General features: G+C 30.3%; 1 protein-coding gene across 1 annotated transcript in view; it reads right to left on the bottom strand.

Moving 5' to 3' along the window:
• Window positions 1-12,968, bottom strand: part of LOC110658595 (uncharacterized) — a 51,953-nt gene that overhangs the window by 19,555 nt on the left and 19,430 nt on the right. Inside the window, exons 5-9 of the mRNA XM_058152620.1 lie at window positions 11,294-11,415; window positions 11,101-11,192; window positions 10,226-10,331; window positions 2,951-3,096; window positions 2,340-2,467 (exon numbers count right to left, since the gene is read on the bottom strand). Of these exons, the coding sequence (XP_058008603.1) occupies window positions 2,340-2,467; window positions 2,951-3,096; window positions 10,226-10,331; window positions 11,101-11,192; window positions 11,294-11,415 (594 nt within the window). The remainder of the gene's footprint in view (window positions 1-2,339; window positions 2,468-2,950; window positions 3,097-10,225; window positions 10,332-11,100; window positions 11,193-11,293; window positions 11,416-12,968) is intronic.

The following is a 12,968-nucleotide window of genomic DNA, read 5'->3' as shown; positions in this document are numbered from 1 at the left end:
GTGAGTAGAAATTACAAAATGCTTTCTTGTGGTATCTTTTCTATGCAATTGCACTCATGCATCATTCAACTATTTTGATTAGATATACTGCATATAAGAATGTATGAATAATTATATTAAATGTTTAACTCATGAAGATGTTGCATATTATAATTGAATTGTGTATGGTAGCTATGGATGATTGAATGGTTTGTAATGGTAAAAATAAAGGGAAAGGAAAGTAAAGGCAAACATGTAATGTCCTCATTTGTATAAAAGGAAAAAGGGATGTCGGGACATCCAGATACTAGGGATTATGGGATCCACCTGAGGTAAGTCATGACTTCTGTATTTTTGGTATCCATTTTGTGTATGAATGTTAGGAGGAAGTCCTGAAGAGCTCCTTTAATAGGCCAACATATTAGACAAATGATATGATTATGGGATGGGGAACCTTTGTGATCTAGCTACCTTATTGTAACTTATTTGTGTTGTGGAACCTTCATGAGAGTGACGCATTCATGTGTTCGAAGTGTGTTTGTCAACAGGTTTCCTTTCCCCTATAATTCTCTTTTCAATAAGTTTACATACTTACTCCCCTTCTTTGTCTATCCCTTTCAAGGATATGAATAAGGCAGTAGTCGGTAGATTTTAGATAATTATGCTCCAAGGTTTCATGTGAACAAATTTATGTATTTTTTACCATTTTATGGAGTTATTTTTCACACATGTAACATTTCAGTTATTTTGGCATTGTGCTTCCTTCTATATTTTGTAATAAGGGTATATAAAAGAGATTTATTAAATTGCAAGTAAATATATTAGTTTCAAAGTAGCTAATGAAAGCAAAGGAATATAAAGGCCCCACTCACATAGATTCCAATTTTAAAAGAAAGAATGTAAATGAAAGAAATGATAAGCTATGCCTAGGCCCTATGAAATGAGTTACATGAAATGGGAATGGAATCTGTTAATGAATTGGGGAAATGATAAATGAAATAATACTTTACAAATAGAGTTTTATGGGTTTCATCCAACATAATTATAAAGATAAAAGAAGGTTATAGACAAACTTGCTTTGGGTTCTAGTAGGGCTGAGCACAATACGGTTCAAACCGAAAAACCGAACCGAACCGATTCAATTCGGTTCAATCGGTTCGGTTTTAAAAGTTAATCGGTTCGGTTCGGTTTTAATTTATAAAAATTTCGATTATTGGTTTGAAGATAAAAAATAGTGATTTATATAGTCAAATCGAACTAAATCGAACCGAATCGATTTTTGAATTAATTTATTTTTATAGAAAATTTATGAATTATATTTAATTTTATATATATTAATTATTTAATTTCATTGATTAATGGTTATTAGGTTCAAACCAAAGTTAAAATTAGACCAAATAACTTGAAAATCAAATCTAAATTAAAAAATCAATCAAAAATCAAACCGATCGGTTTAAACCGAACCGAACCGAATTAAAGCGATTCGGTTTGATTCGGTTTTTCACTAATTTCGGTTCGATTCGATTTCTAAAATTGGCGGTTCGGTTTTGATAATTTAATTCGGTTCGGTTCAGTTCGGTTCGGTTTGAACCGATTGCTCACCCCTAGGTTCTAGTGGCATTATGCCTCCCAATGCTTTAGTGTTGGTAAAAGTCTTGAATTGGGTTGTTACAACAATATTAATTCATCAAGAATCAAATCTATAGAATGGTACTTGTCCTTTTCAATCATGCTAAAGAACTAAACTCTACATCAAACTCATAGAAAATGGTTTTTAGCCTTCATCATGCTTAAGATACAAGTTGTTTGCTTTATTACTTTTCAATTGCTAGCATGACTATATATAAATGTGAAACTAAAAACTTCAAGACTTGAAATATTACCTCTTCTCTAGTGACAAATTATTTATTATTCTGAGTGCTTCATAATTAGTACATATTAATCCTAAGGGCATATGTTAATTATCAAAAGAAAATTAGAGCACGCAAGTAATGTTGTTAGAAGAAGCAATTTTAAGAACTTTGAAGATCCTCCAAAAATATCTTAGTAAAATATCAAATGTTTGTGTTTTACAAATTCACACCATTTTGTAAGTGTCACACTCACCTTTTTTAGGATACCATTTGGGAATTCAAAAACCTCATATCCTTTTTCATACATGATTATTTATGGTGAAGTACTAGTAAAGGGTTTAGGTCACTAATCAAAGAACACTAGATGTATGTCTGCAAGCTAAAATATGGTCTTAAAATAATCTAGTCTAAAATGCTTAGCTTAGAAAGCTATGAGAGAGAGAGAGAGAGAGAGAGAGAGAGAGAGAGAGAGAGAGAGAGAGAGAATGGGGGAACGAGATGAAGTACCTTTATCTCCTGGATTTCCTTCAATTTGCATATAAAGATCCCGAGTAGCTTCAACTATACCCAAGTGACCATAGTGTGGGAAAGATAATTGCACACTTTCCTTCACATTAGGGTGAATATGATTGCTACTGCAATAAGAATAATAAAATATTTATTCAAGCACCAATTTTTTTCATAAGAGCCAAAAATAAATAAATAAATAACTAAAAATATATCAAAAGAATTTCATAATAATCAACAATTTTCAAATGAAAAAAGAAATTTATTTAAAGGAGATATGTTGTAGTAGTGATTATATTGTCATGCCACTCTAAGAACTAATATGCTAGCATGTATGATAATAGTAAAGTGGTGGTGCATTTATGATATACTAGAAAATCCATCTTGGCACTTAATATTGCTAAACTCTTTATGTTGAGAAATCGACACAAAACCAACATTTTTATGATATATTAGCTAAGAAACATATCTGCTACAACAATAAACAAATAAATAGGGGGAATAGAGGGAGGGAGGGGGAGAGGGGGCGGGGGGGGGGGGATGTGGTGGGGGAGGAGAGAGAGAGAGAGAGAGAGAGAGAGAGAGAGAGAGAGAGGACATGCTTTATTAACCCATCCAAATCTTCGACAGAAAGAAGGCACTCCCTTCCTAATCCATCAGTTATAAGGTCTTCAGGGGTCTCAGTTCCTCGTATAGAAATAACTATACATTGTAGATGATGCAGAACCACAATGAAATACGCAGCTTCACACTTTTCCTAGAATAGAACATGTGCAAAAGAATTAATAAAAAATAACAATATAACTTATAGCATGTGAAAATTCCAATAGCTACACATTCCAACATGGAAGTAATATATTCATTAGCCATTATGAGGTGCAATTTCCATAATATACTTTCCTTATTTTTCCAAATTTAGTATTTTCTAAATTCAATAATTGTACACATTTCTTGCATTTTTTCCATAGAAATGGAAATATAAGAATTGAAGTTCATGTTCTTTGAAGTAATTGCACCCAATAACTTGTACTTATGCAACAAAATATTTAAAATTGGAAAAATGGAAATAAATTTAAATAAATTTTGTATTTCTCAAAAAATTTTTTTGGAAACTATGAAATCCTTTTATCAGTACATACACCCAAAATCTTTTTTCCATTTGCTTACATGTTTCTACTAACTAACAAAACATTGTTATTAAGGTGCATTTGATGCAAGAAATGAAATAATGTTTCATATTTGTGTAATCAAGACAACACAAATCAATTATACACTTTTATCTTATCTCATTATTTTTATAATGAGAAAGCGAGATACTAATTATAACTTAGAAAATAAAATCCAAGCATATTTATATTTTTAATTCATTAAAAAAGAAAATCAAAATGGGCCAATAGGAAAATTTTTTAAAAGCCATCATAGTATAATTTGCTACAAACCATTACTACTTTTGTTTTGAAAACATAGAAGTTAATTGGTAAAGTTGAATTTAAGGAACTTAAAATCAATTTTCATTTAAGTGTGATTCTATAATACATATAAAACTTTGTTCTAAACAATTAAAATCATGTCGTTCCCTTATCCTCTGCATAATGGTTGTGCACCTATTTCCATCAGTTTTAGTCCAGTGTTAATTATTGAAAAAAAAAAATGATTACACATCATGTTAAAAGCACGGTGGTTCAATAGAGGGTTTTATATAATAGTACAAGTGTTATAATCAATCTTGGCACTAAGATATCATACCATATAGGTTAATGTTGTACCATATTAGCCAAAACTAACATTAACTTTTTAAAAGAAAAAAGAAAAACACTCAAGTTTACACTCAAGTTTACAAATGCGTAACAAAATATGTGCGTATCAATACTTTTAAATCAAATCCTTAGTTTAGGAAATGTGGCAATTGTAAAAACTCAAAAGAAATGATGGTTCTCATTCTAGGTGATGAATTCACTTACATATGTGTGCTTTTCATTTCAATTTTATTGGTCTATGCAAAATGTGGGTATTATAAAATGAAATTATGGGTTTGACATAACTTTTAGTACTAAAACTAGTAGCAAAACGACCAAATATGCTTAAAACGTTGGTTGTAAGTACATAACCAAGAATAAGAAGAAAATTTGTGAACCCATACTTAAATGCATCAATGAGCAACAATATATAATAAATCATGTTTGTTGTCGAATGTTTATTTTTATTATTAGTTTTACAATCACTAGAAAATCAGTTTTGCTTAAGTTTATTATCAATGTTTTAAAAAAGGTTCATGACTTATCTAAGGTTTTTGTCAAAACCTCCATTGGAGTTGTTATGTCTGATCTTAATAGGAGAACACTTCACTTGTTCATAGGTTTTGGAATTGGAAATGATGATTATAGAACTTTGCTAGAGAGGATTGTAATTAGTAGTCGTGCTTGTAAAAGATGAAGACAAGTGAAGGCATTAATTTTAAATGAGACTAGAATGATTTTTGCAAATATGAAAATATGTTTAAGAATCCTACATCCATTGTAAGAGAGATATGGGGACCAAAAGAGGTATTGGGTGGAATGCTACTTATTGGTAATGGGGATTTCTTTTAGTTACCTTTAATTCTTAATCAATTTGATCCATCTAGCAAATAGTTTTCCTTTAAAGTTGATTGCTGGGATGCAAGCTTTGATGTTCAGTTGAACTTATAAAGGTTTTTAGGCAATCATATGCTTAATGAATCAAGTTGCATTAGCTGTATAATGAAAGGGATGATTGATGCTGAGGACTTACAACTTTTACAACAATGCTACTCCAGTAATGAGCCAGATTCTTTGGTTGTAAGTTTAAGTCCAAGGAATAAGGATGTGAAAAAAGTGAAAGAAGAGAGATTTAAAAGATTTGGTGTGAAAGTTATGGTTTACAAAGTTGTTGATGGAGAAATAGATACTCAAAGAGCAAAACTCAAACAGGGTATTGCACCTAACTAGCTTAAGCTTTATTAAAATGTAAGGTGTTGTAAATTAAGAATTTGAATGTTTAGCGTTACCTTTGTAATGGTGCCAGTGGTGTTAGTGGTGGTGCCGATGATGCTCTAATTTAGCTCTACTTCCTGCGTATAGAGCAAATATCCATCTAATATTTTTCTCTCTACAACATGATATTTATGTTGGATGTATAATGAATGGAAAATTTATATTTCCTTTTTTTTTTTATTTTCCATGTTTTCAGTTTTTTATCTGTCACTTGATGTAATACGCTTTCATTCAAGCATGTTGCAAACCATCATGTGCAGTATTTTTAGGTTAATAGGTTAAGTAAGGAAGTAGCATTGGAAAGACTAGAAAATTCATGATTAAACCATCCCATTAGGAAACAAAAGGTCTCAGTGAGTGGCTTTTTTAGGCTAAAAGTTCTAAAGCAGAAAGTTCCATATTGATGGACTACAAAAAGTCCCTACAACTTATCATGTTAGACAATTCTAATAGATATTTAGAAGCAAAGAAAGGGCACGTCCAAAAAGTATCCTTTACTTTTATCCTTTTGTTGGTATCTAAATATTATTGCTTATGTGTTTATTTTATGCTTTATCGCACTTTGTACAAAAATTTTTTTTGTTTAAAAAACTCACTGTTTTCATAATTCTTCTGAAGTGAAAGCAAATTGCAAGCACTAGACTTTTGCTCCATTTTGGTGCAATGATGATATCTTACTAAGTTTTTTTGTATTATACTTAAGAATAAAAATGATCTTAGTTAAGATGATGTATCAAAAGAACTAAACCATGACTTGAAGGATTGAAAATGATATAGAGACCCTAAAAGACACAAATAACTATTCTTCTTCTGGCTATATCTCCTAATCTTTAAGAATTTCTACTAAAGATTTCCATTGATGGATCGCATGTTTAATTTTGATGAAGGATGGGAAAGAATAAAGTAGACAAAATAAAAGTGGAGACAAAAATGTTATCTCCAGTTGTCAGGTTAGATTTGAACTTTGCTCCATTTTTTGATTATATTTGGAGTTATAAATGGAATTTGAGATGGTATTCATTAAAATAGAAATTAGAAGAGTTTTAGAGATACTTGACTTGGTTGGTTTCAAACTAATATAAGGGAGATATTAATGATTAAAGATATGCCTAATGCATAGGCTTAGAAAGGTGTGTGTTGTATGGTGAGCATTTTAAGTTAATGGGAGGTTTTTTAAAATTCATTGTCTTTATCCTCTTGTCCCTAAATGCTATTTAGGGATAAGTTGATAGTGTAAAATAGACTTAAACCATTAGAGAATACCTATTAACTCTTACTAGCTTATAAAAAGAGGCATTTTTCTTACCATATAGGGACTTTTTTTTGCAATTTTCTCTCAAATTGTTTCACAAATTTATGTCATTTAGGCTCTAGTTAATAGTTCATAAAAGTTAAAATGAGTTAAAGATATATTAAAGAAGTAAAAGAAAGACAAAAAGAGAGAATCTAGGGTAGGAAAATATTTGCATGGGAAAGTGATTCTCTTGGTTCATCATTTTAGAGGAAATTCTTTCCCCTTTTATTTTTAAGGAAGGCTAATCATCTAAGTAATATGGTTTTTTAGGGCTCTCTAATCTCTTATACTATTGTCTTTTGAGTTCTAGCACGTGTCGAATATTTAGAGGCATGTTGGATTTAGTTTGACTATGAGAAACTTGAAAAGGGTATATCTTAAACCAAAAAAGACATATGCCCATATTATAAGCACATACACTTTTTCTTTTCTTCCATATTTTTTGCTCATTTTTTGTATTATGCAACTTCCCTCCACCCATATAAGAGGTGTGCACCCTTACTATGAATAAACAACCTTTTTACAAAAGGCACGAGCCACTTCTCATGGTTGTAGCCCTTTTTCAATTGGTAAATCCTTTCACATGTTTTAGACTTTTAATCTCAAGCTTTTTAATAATCTATTACTTCTCTAACATGTTAATAAACATCTCTAGGATATCATTTGCTTTCATATATGTAATATTTGGTAAAAAAGAAAAAAATTTAAAAGCCAAAAATCATGCACACAAAAAAAGGCATATGTCTCTTTGTGAGAAGCATAGAACCCTATTAAGGGGCGTGCACCACTATCAAAAGACCTCTTATTGGAAAACATGATTTATGCATGCCTAGTTTGGCCTTTTTGTTTAATTTGATGCCTTTGGTGTTAGTAGTATGCCCTAGAGTATATTATGAAATTGTACCTTGTAAATATTTATTACCTTTTTAATGGCATATATCCTTTTCATTTGAATTTAAATGGTTTAAATTTAATTAAAAATGTCCTTGAATAACTTGTTAGATATTCTATTCATAAAGCATTAAAAATATGAGTGATAGAACAATCTAGTACAAGCGTTATAAATTTTAGTCCACAATCTAGGATACCTCATTGGATATGATTTATCTGTATAGATTGTCACTTTTGTTTTTTTTCCATGGATCAGTATAAGATACTAATGGGTTGGAATGGTAAATCTCATGCCAGATGACAAACATGGTGGACACTTATGAGATATGTAGGTTGAACTAGTGACACGAATATGACATGTACATGGAGTTTACTCTTGTCAATACATTATCATATAGATCATAATAGTGCATATAATCCCTTGACCTGAGATAACATAGTTATCTTGTATATAGGTGATTTGAGTTTGATACTGCTTTCACGCTTGTACTATGTATGAGTATATGGGCATGTGTTAGCTCCGATTAGTTATATATAGAGATAGGTGTTAGTCAAGATGGGATCCATTACCCTAAGTAAATAGGGATAACATCCTAAGTCTATTTAAATTGTTCTTGATAAGTCAATTCCTAGTCAGGACATATAGACTTAGTAAGAAAAGAGTTTCTGACTAGAAAGTCTCATTAATCAAGAATTAGAATTAAAATGAGGATATATGATTCTAAGTAATAAGGGTTTGATATGATCCCTAACTCTAGCTAGAATCTGGATTTTGTAACGGAGAGATTTTAGTACATGGTATGTATGATCAAGGTTCTTGAATTAAGGTATAATTTATAACTAATTGAGTAGTTATGGTACATTATGTTAGATATCAACCATGATTTTTGAGAACTAAAGGGAATTTTATTTTAAGTATGGAATAGTTCCAATAATATTAAAGAGTTAATATTATTCTCATTGTCAATTAGTAATAAACCTAGTAAGTCACAATCAAAAGAGCAATGTGATTAAAACAAAATGAATTTGATTAATTAATTAAATGATTTAATTAATTAATTAAATTAATATATTTAGTTTGTAATTAGATTGCAAAATCTCTAGCATGACTTGAAACTAAATTTATTTATGGAAGTAATCAAGTTAATATTTAAAGTGTTTAAATATAAACTTGATTAATTAAGCATAAGGTAGGAAATTAATTTTGATTAATTTAGGAAATTAATTTGGTTAATTTGACTTAGTTTGACTTGGCCAAAGGAGAGAGAAAGTGTATGTTAATTAGTATTTTTCTTTTGTACTAATTAATTAAAATTTTAATTTCTTAATTACCTAAGTTTGACAAGTGGTCAAATCAGAGTTAGAAAACTCATTTTGAAATTAAGTCAAATTTGGACACTTGTAAACTTATTTATAATTAAGTAAATTTAAATTAATAAAAGGAAAAGAAAGAAGACAAGAGTGATCTTCTTCATTTTTTTCCCTTTTGGCCGACCTACCTTTCTCCTCCATAGCTAAAATCTCTTTCTTCCTTTCTTGCTTGATTCAAGAGACATTAGAAGTTGTTACTCTTGAATTAAGATTGAGAAAGTGTTTCTCATCACTTCTATACACTCGAAACCTAGAAAAGGCTAAACCTCTCCTTACTTCCTATCTTGGCAGAACCTAAGAGAAGAGTAAGGAAGGGCTTTGGTTGCTTCAAGGAGCTTTGATTACTTTGCTTGTGTAGACAAGCTAGAGGACCAATAATTGGTGGTCTCCACTCCTCGGATTTTGCGTTGAATTTGATTTTGCTCCTAAGGGGTAAATTTCCCTAAACTTTAGTTTGTTAAATTTAGGGGTTTTGTTTCTTAATGGCAATTAGGCATGTTAGCAATTGAAACATAATTTGTTATGACCAAAATTATGTATTTCCATGTGTTTATGCAATAGAATAAATTGTTTATAAATTGCATGAAGCCCTAGGTATGAAAATTTTAAAATTGCTAACTTTGCACCCTTAGGTGCATTTATCTTTCATTTGGTTCATTTAAGTAACTTTATATGCTCTAAATATGCTTTTAGCTTATGTAATGTACTTTAAACGCTTTGATTATGCGGTTTTTCTATGCATTATTGCTTTAATTGCATATTTGTATGCTTGACTGATAATACAGGTGTTAATTTGTTAAAATAAGATTAAATTTACAAAGTTAACTTAGTGGATAATGTTAGTAATGGTCAAGCTAATCTAGGTTTCTATTGCATAAATTCTAAACGCATCTTTGGATAAGTGAGATTGTTAAGTCCTTTAATTAGGGATCAAACCTTCATTCATAATCAATGTCTCAGCTTATCTGAGTGGTGAACCCATTTATTTTCTCTAATATACCCTTTGTGGTTAGTATAATATTTTCTAGACATTCAAATGTACAAAACTTCTATGGTCATCTACTCACATATAAAACCATAATAAAAAAGCAAATGTTTAATAATTTTTAAACTACTTACCATAAGTACAGGTAAAGCTATTAAAAGATACAGATGCAAAAAGTTTGCTTTTACAACTATTAATTTGCATGTACAATAAACAAATTGAACTATAAGATCTATTCAAGATTAAGTGAAGCCCTTTAATGTTCAGAGCCTTAAATGAACTCTTGTCAAACTGTCAACTATAACTATTAGGATCACCATTAAAATGAATTTACCTGACAAACACGACCTTGTCGAAGTGTTTCTGGCGGCAAATCAACATATTTTAAAAAGGCAGCAGCATGACCTCGCCACCAATTATCTCCAGTAAGTATGGGTCGCCTAAGAAAATAATAAAGGAATCTTATATCATTAATTTGACCATACAAATATCTTATATATTAATGCATAAATATTTAAAAGACATAAACACACCAATTGAGAAAGATATGTTATTATATGCATTTTTTTTTTCATTTTCATGATTTAGCGTAAAAGTTCCCCACTATTCTTATATCTAGAATACAACACTTATTTTGGAATAAAATTTTAAATTCTCTGTGCAAAGTGCATGAAATATACATTTTTATGTGAAACAATGCCCATAGCTACCCCATTTATTTAGTTGTCCAAACTAAACTTACTACTTAGTAATTAAAGAAATTTAAGACATATAAAGGGACATAAAGATTCATTTATTAGTGAACTGAAATTCTTAATATGCAACTCTAAAGTATTAGAGTTGCATACTTTCTAATGGTGTTCTTGTTGTCATATGATTGCACATAACCTAAAAGGCATAACTAGGTCCTCTAGTTAAAAGCTCAACCCTATTGCACATAACCTAAAAGGCATAACTAGGTCCTCTGGTTAAAAGCTCAACCCTCCTTTTAATCCAAACTCACTATTGAAATTAAAAAAATCTAATCATGCTCGAGCAATAAAAGTCAAACTTAACCATCATACCAAAACGGAGAATTTATATCTTACTATGTTGATTCTATATAGAATAGCCTATATAGAATGGCAAACTAATAAGAAGTGAACACGTATAGAATTATATCATATTTTACATATGTGCATAAAGCAAACTAACTAAGGGATATATGACCTGTTACGAGTCCATGGAGTCAAAATCCCTTGCCTGTAGAGCCATGCACATGGAAAAAAGACATTATGTCTTCCGAAATCAAGCAATGGACCCTAAACCATGTAGCAAATATTAAAAATAGATTGTAGTAATTTTCAAACATATGTATAAAGAATAAATAATGAACTAAGATTAAATGGTTAAATCACAGTACTGTATATGCAGCTTCAGCAAATTCATAAAAATCAAAGGCCTCTTGAATCATTTCCTTAGGTGCCATTGCCACTTCTTGATAAGATTTAGGGGATCCACTATGCATATGCAATAAAGCTAAACCTGAAAAGATAATGTAATTGAGCTATACATTAGATGTAAAGATATATAACACCAAAAACAATAAATGATGAATTCAAACAATAATAAAATAGAGAGTTTTAAACTACTTTGCTTTTATTCACTTTATAAATGTGCATACAAGGACAAGTAAGAGTATAACAACAATAATAACAAATGGAAAATTAAAACATGAAGAAACTCATTTGCAATAACATAAACCATACTAAGGTTCTTATTTGACCAATATAAGATACAATCATTTGAAATACCATGTCACCTATTGGTCCTAAGGAAATCTATTTAACAAAGAAGCAGTGCACTCAGTGGTTTTAAATATAGTAAGTTTAGAAAACCAAAACTCAAAAACTTGGTTACTAATTCCTTTGCAAAATTGATGTGAGAAAGCCCTTATTGAAACCTTTTCTTACATTCAAGATAGCCTAAAAACAAGAAATAGGATTTTCTTTTCTTGTCCAAAAAGTATGGTATAAATAGGATCCAAAATACCATTATATAAAAACTTAACTGTGGAATTTAGGTAGTTATATTTATGTGTAAACAAAGCCCTACAAAAGGCACTAAGCCATAATTCTAACAACAAAAATACATAAATTATTCAAATGATCCATGAAGTCTAAACTAAGTACTCATACAAAGTAAATAAATAGTAATATGCCTAAATGTGAAGTTAGGTTCAAGCCAAATTGGACTATGGTGTCATCTTAAAGTACCTAATCTTATAGATTGGATGATTTAGTGCAAAGAAGATTATTGTAACATACACCAAGTTCTGGTGTCGAAAGTTCCTACCTTAGGGAGGAACATCGGTAGAAGTTAGGGTTTCGAGGATGAGTGGATGGGGTAATAGTAGTTTTGGATGTATGTCTAGCGAAGGTTGGAGTGTTAGAGGTATGTTTAAGGGGAGTAGAGTTTCTTTTGGAAAAGTAGGACTTTTAGCTGTCGAAAGTGCCTAAGAATCAGTGGGTATAAATAGACCCAACAGACGAAAATTTGACAAAACTTTCTCATGTTCATTGTCAAGTATGATTTATACCCCAAGTCTCTGTTTCCTTCCATTCCTTCTCCTTTTTGAACCATTTTTTTTTTATCTTTTGGATGTGTTCTTGCTAGATTTTAGTGAGGGAATTTCATGCTTTAAAGAGTAAAGTTTAAATCTTCAAAAAAGTAAGTTTCTTCCTACTTGCATGTGAGTTTTAGAAGATGATTTCTAGAATTTTTTAGTTCCAAAGAAATTTTTATGAACAAAGGAAGGATCTTTCTAGTTGAAAGTGGGAGAAGTATCAAAATTTTCAATTTTATTTTGAAAGTAGATTATGCATGTGGCAAATGCAAGTTGATTTTTGGTTATTGCATGTTAGGTGTTAGATTTCCTAAAGTTAGTGTAGTGTTGGATTGGTTTCATGTGTTGAATGGAGTTTTAAGTTTTTGAAAATAAAATTCCTTTGTTTAAAAATCTTGATGGTTGATTATAATTTGTTCTTGATGTAAGAAATGTTGTGAATGCATGTTGAGTTTTTTAGTATGAAAGAGTT

The sequence above is a fragment of the Hevea brasiliensis genome, chromosome 1 (genome assembly GCF_030052815.1).
Source record: "Hevea brasiliensis isolate MT/VB/25A 57/8 chromosome 1, ASM3005281v1, whole genome shotgun sequence".
NCBI lineage: Eukaryota > Viridiplantae > Streptophyta > Magnoliopsida > Malpighiales > Euphorbiaceae > Hevea > Hevea brasiliensis.
Note: the sequence above shows the minus strand (reverse complement) of the source record. Positions and strands in the feature narration are given on the sequence as shown.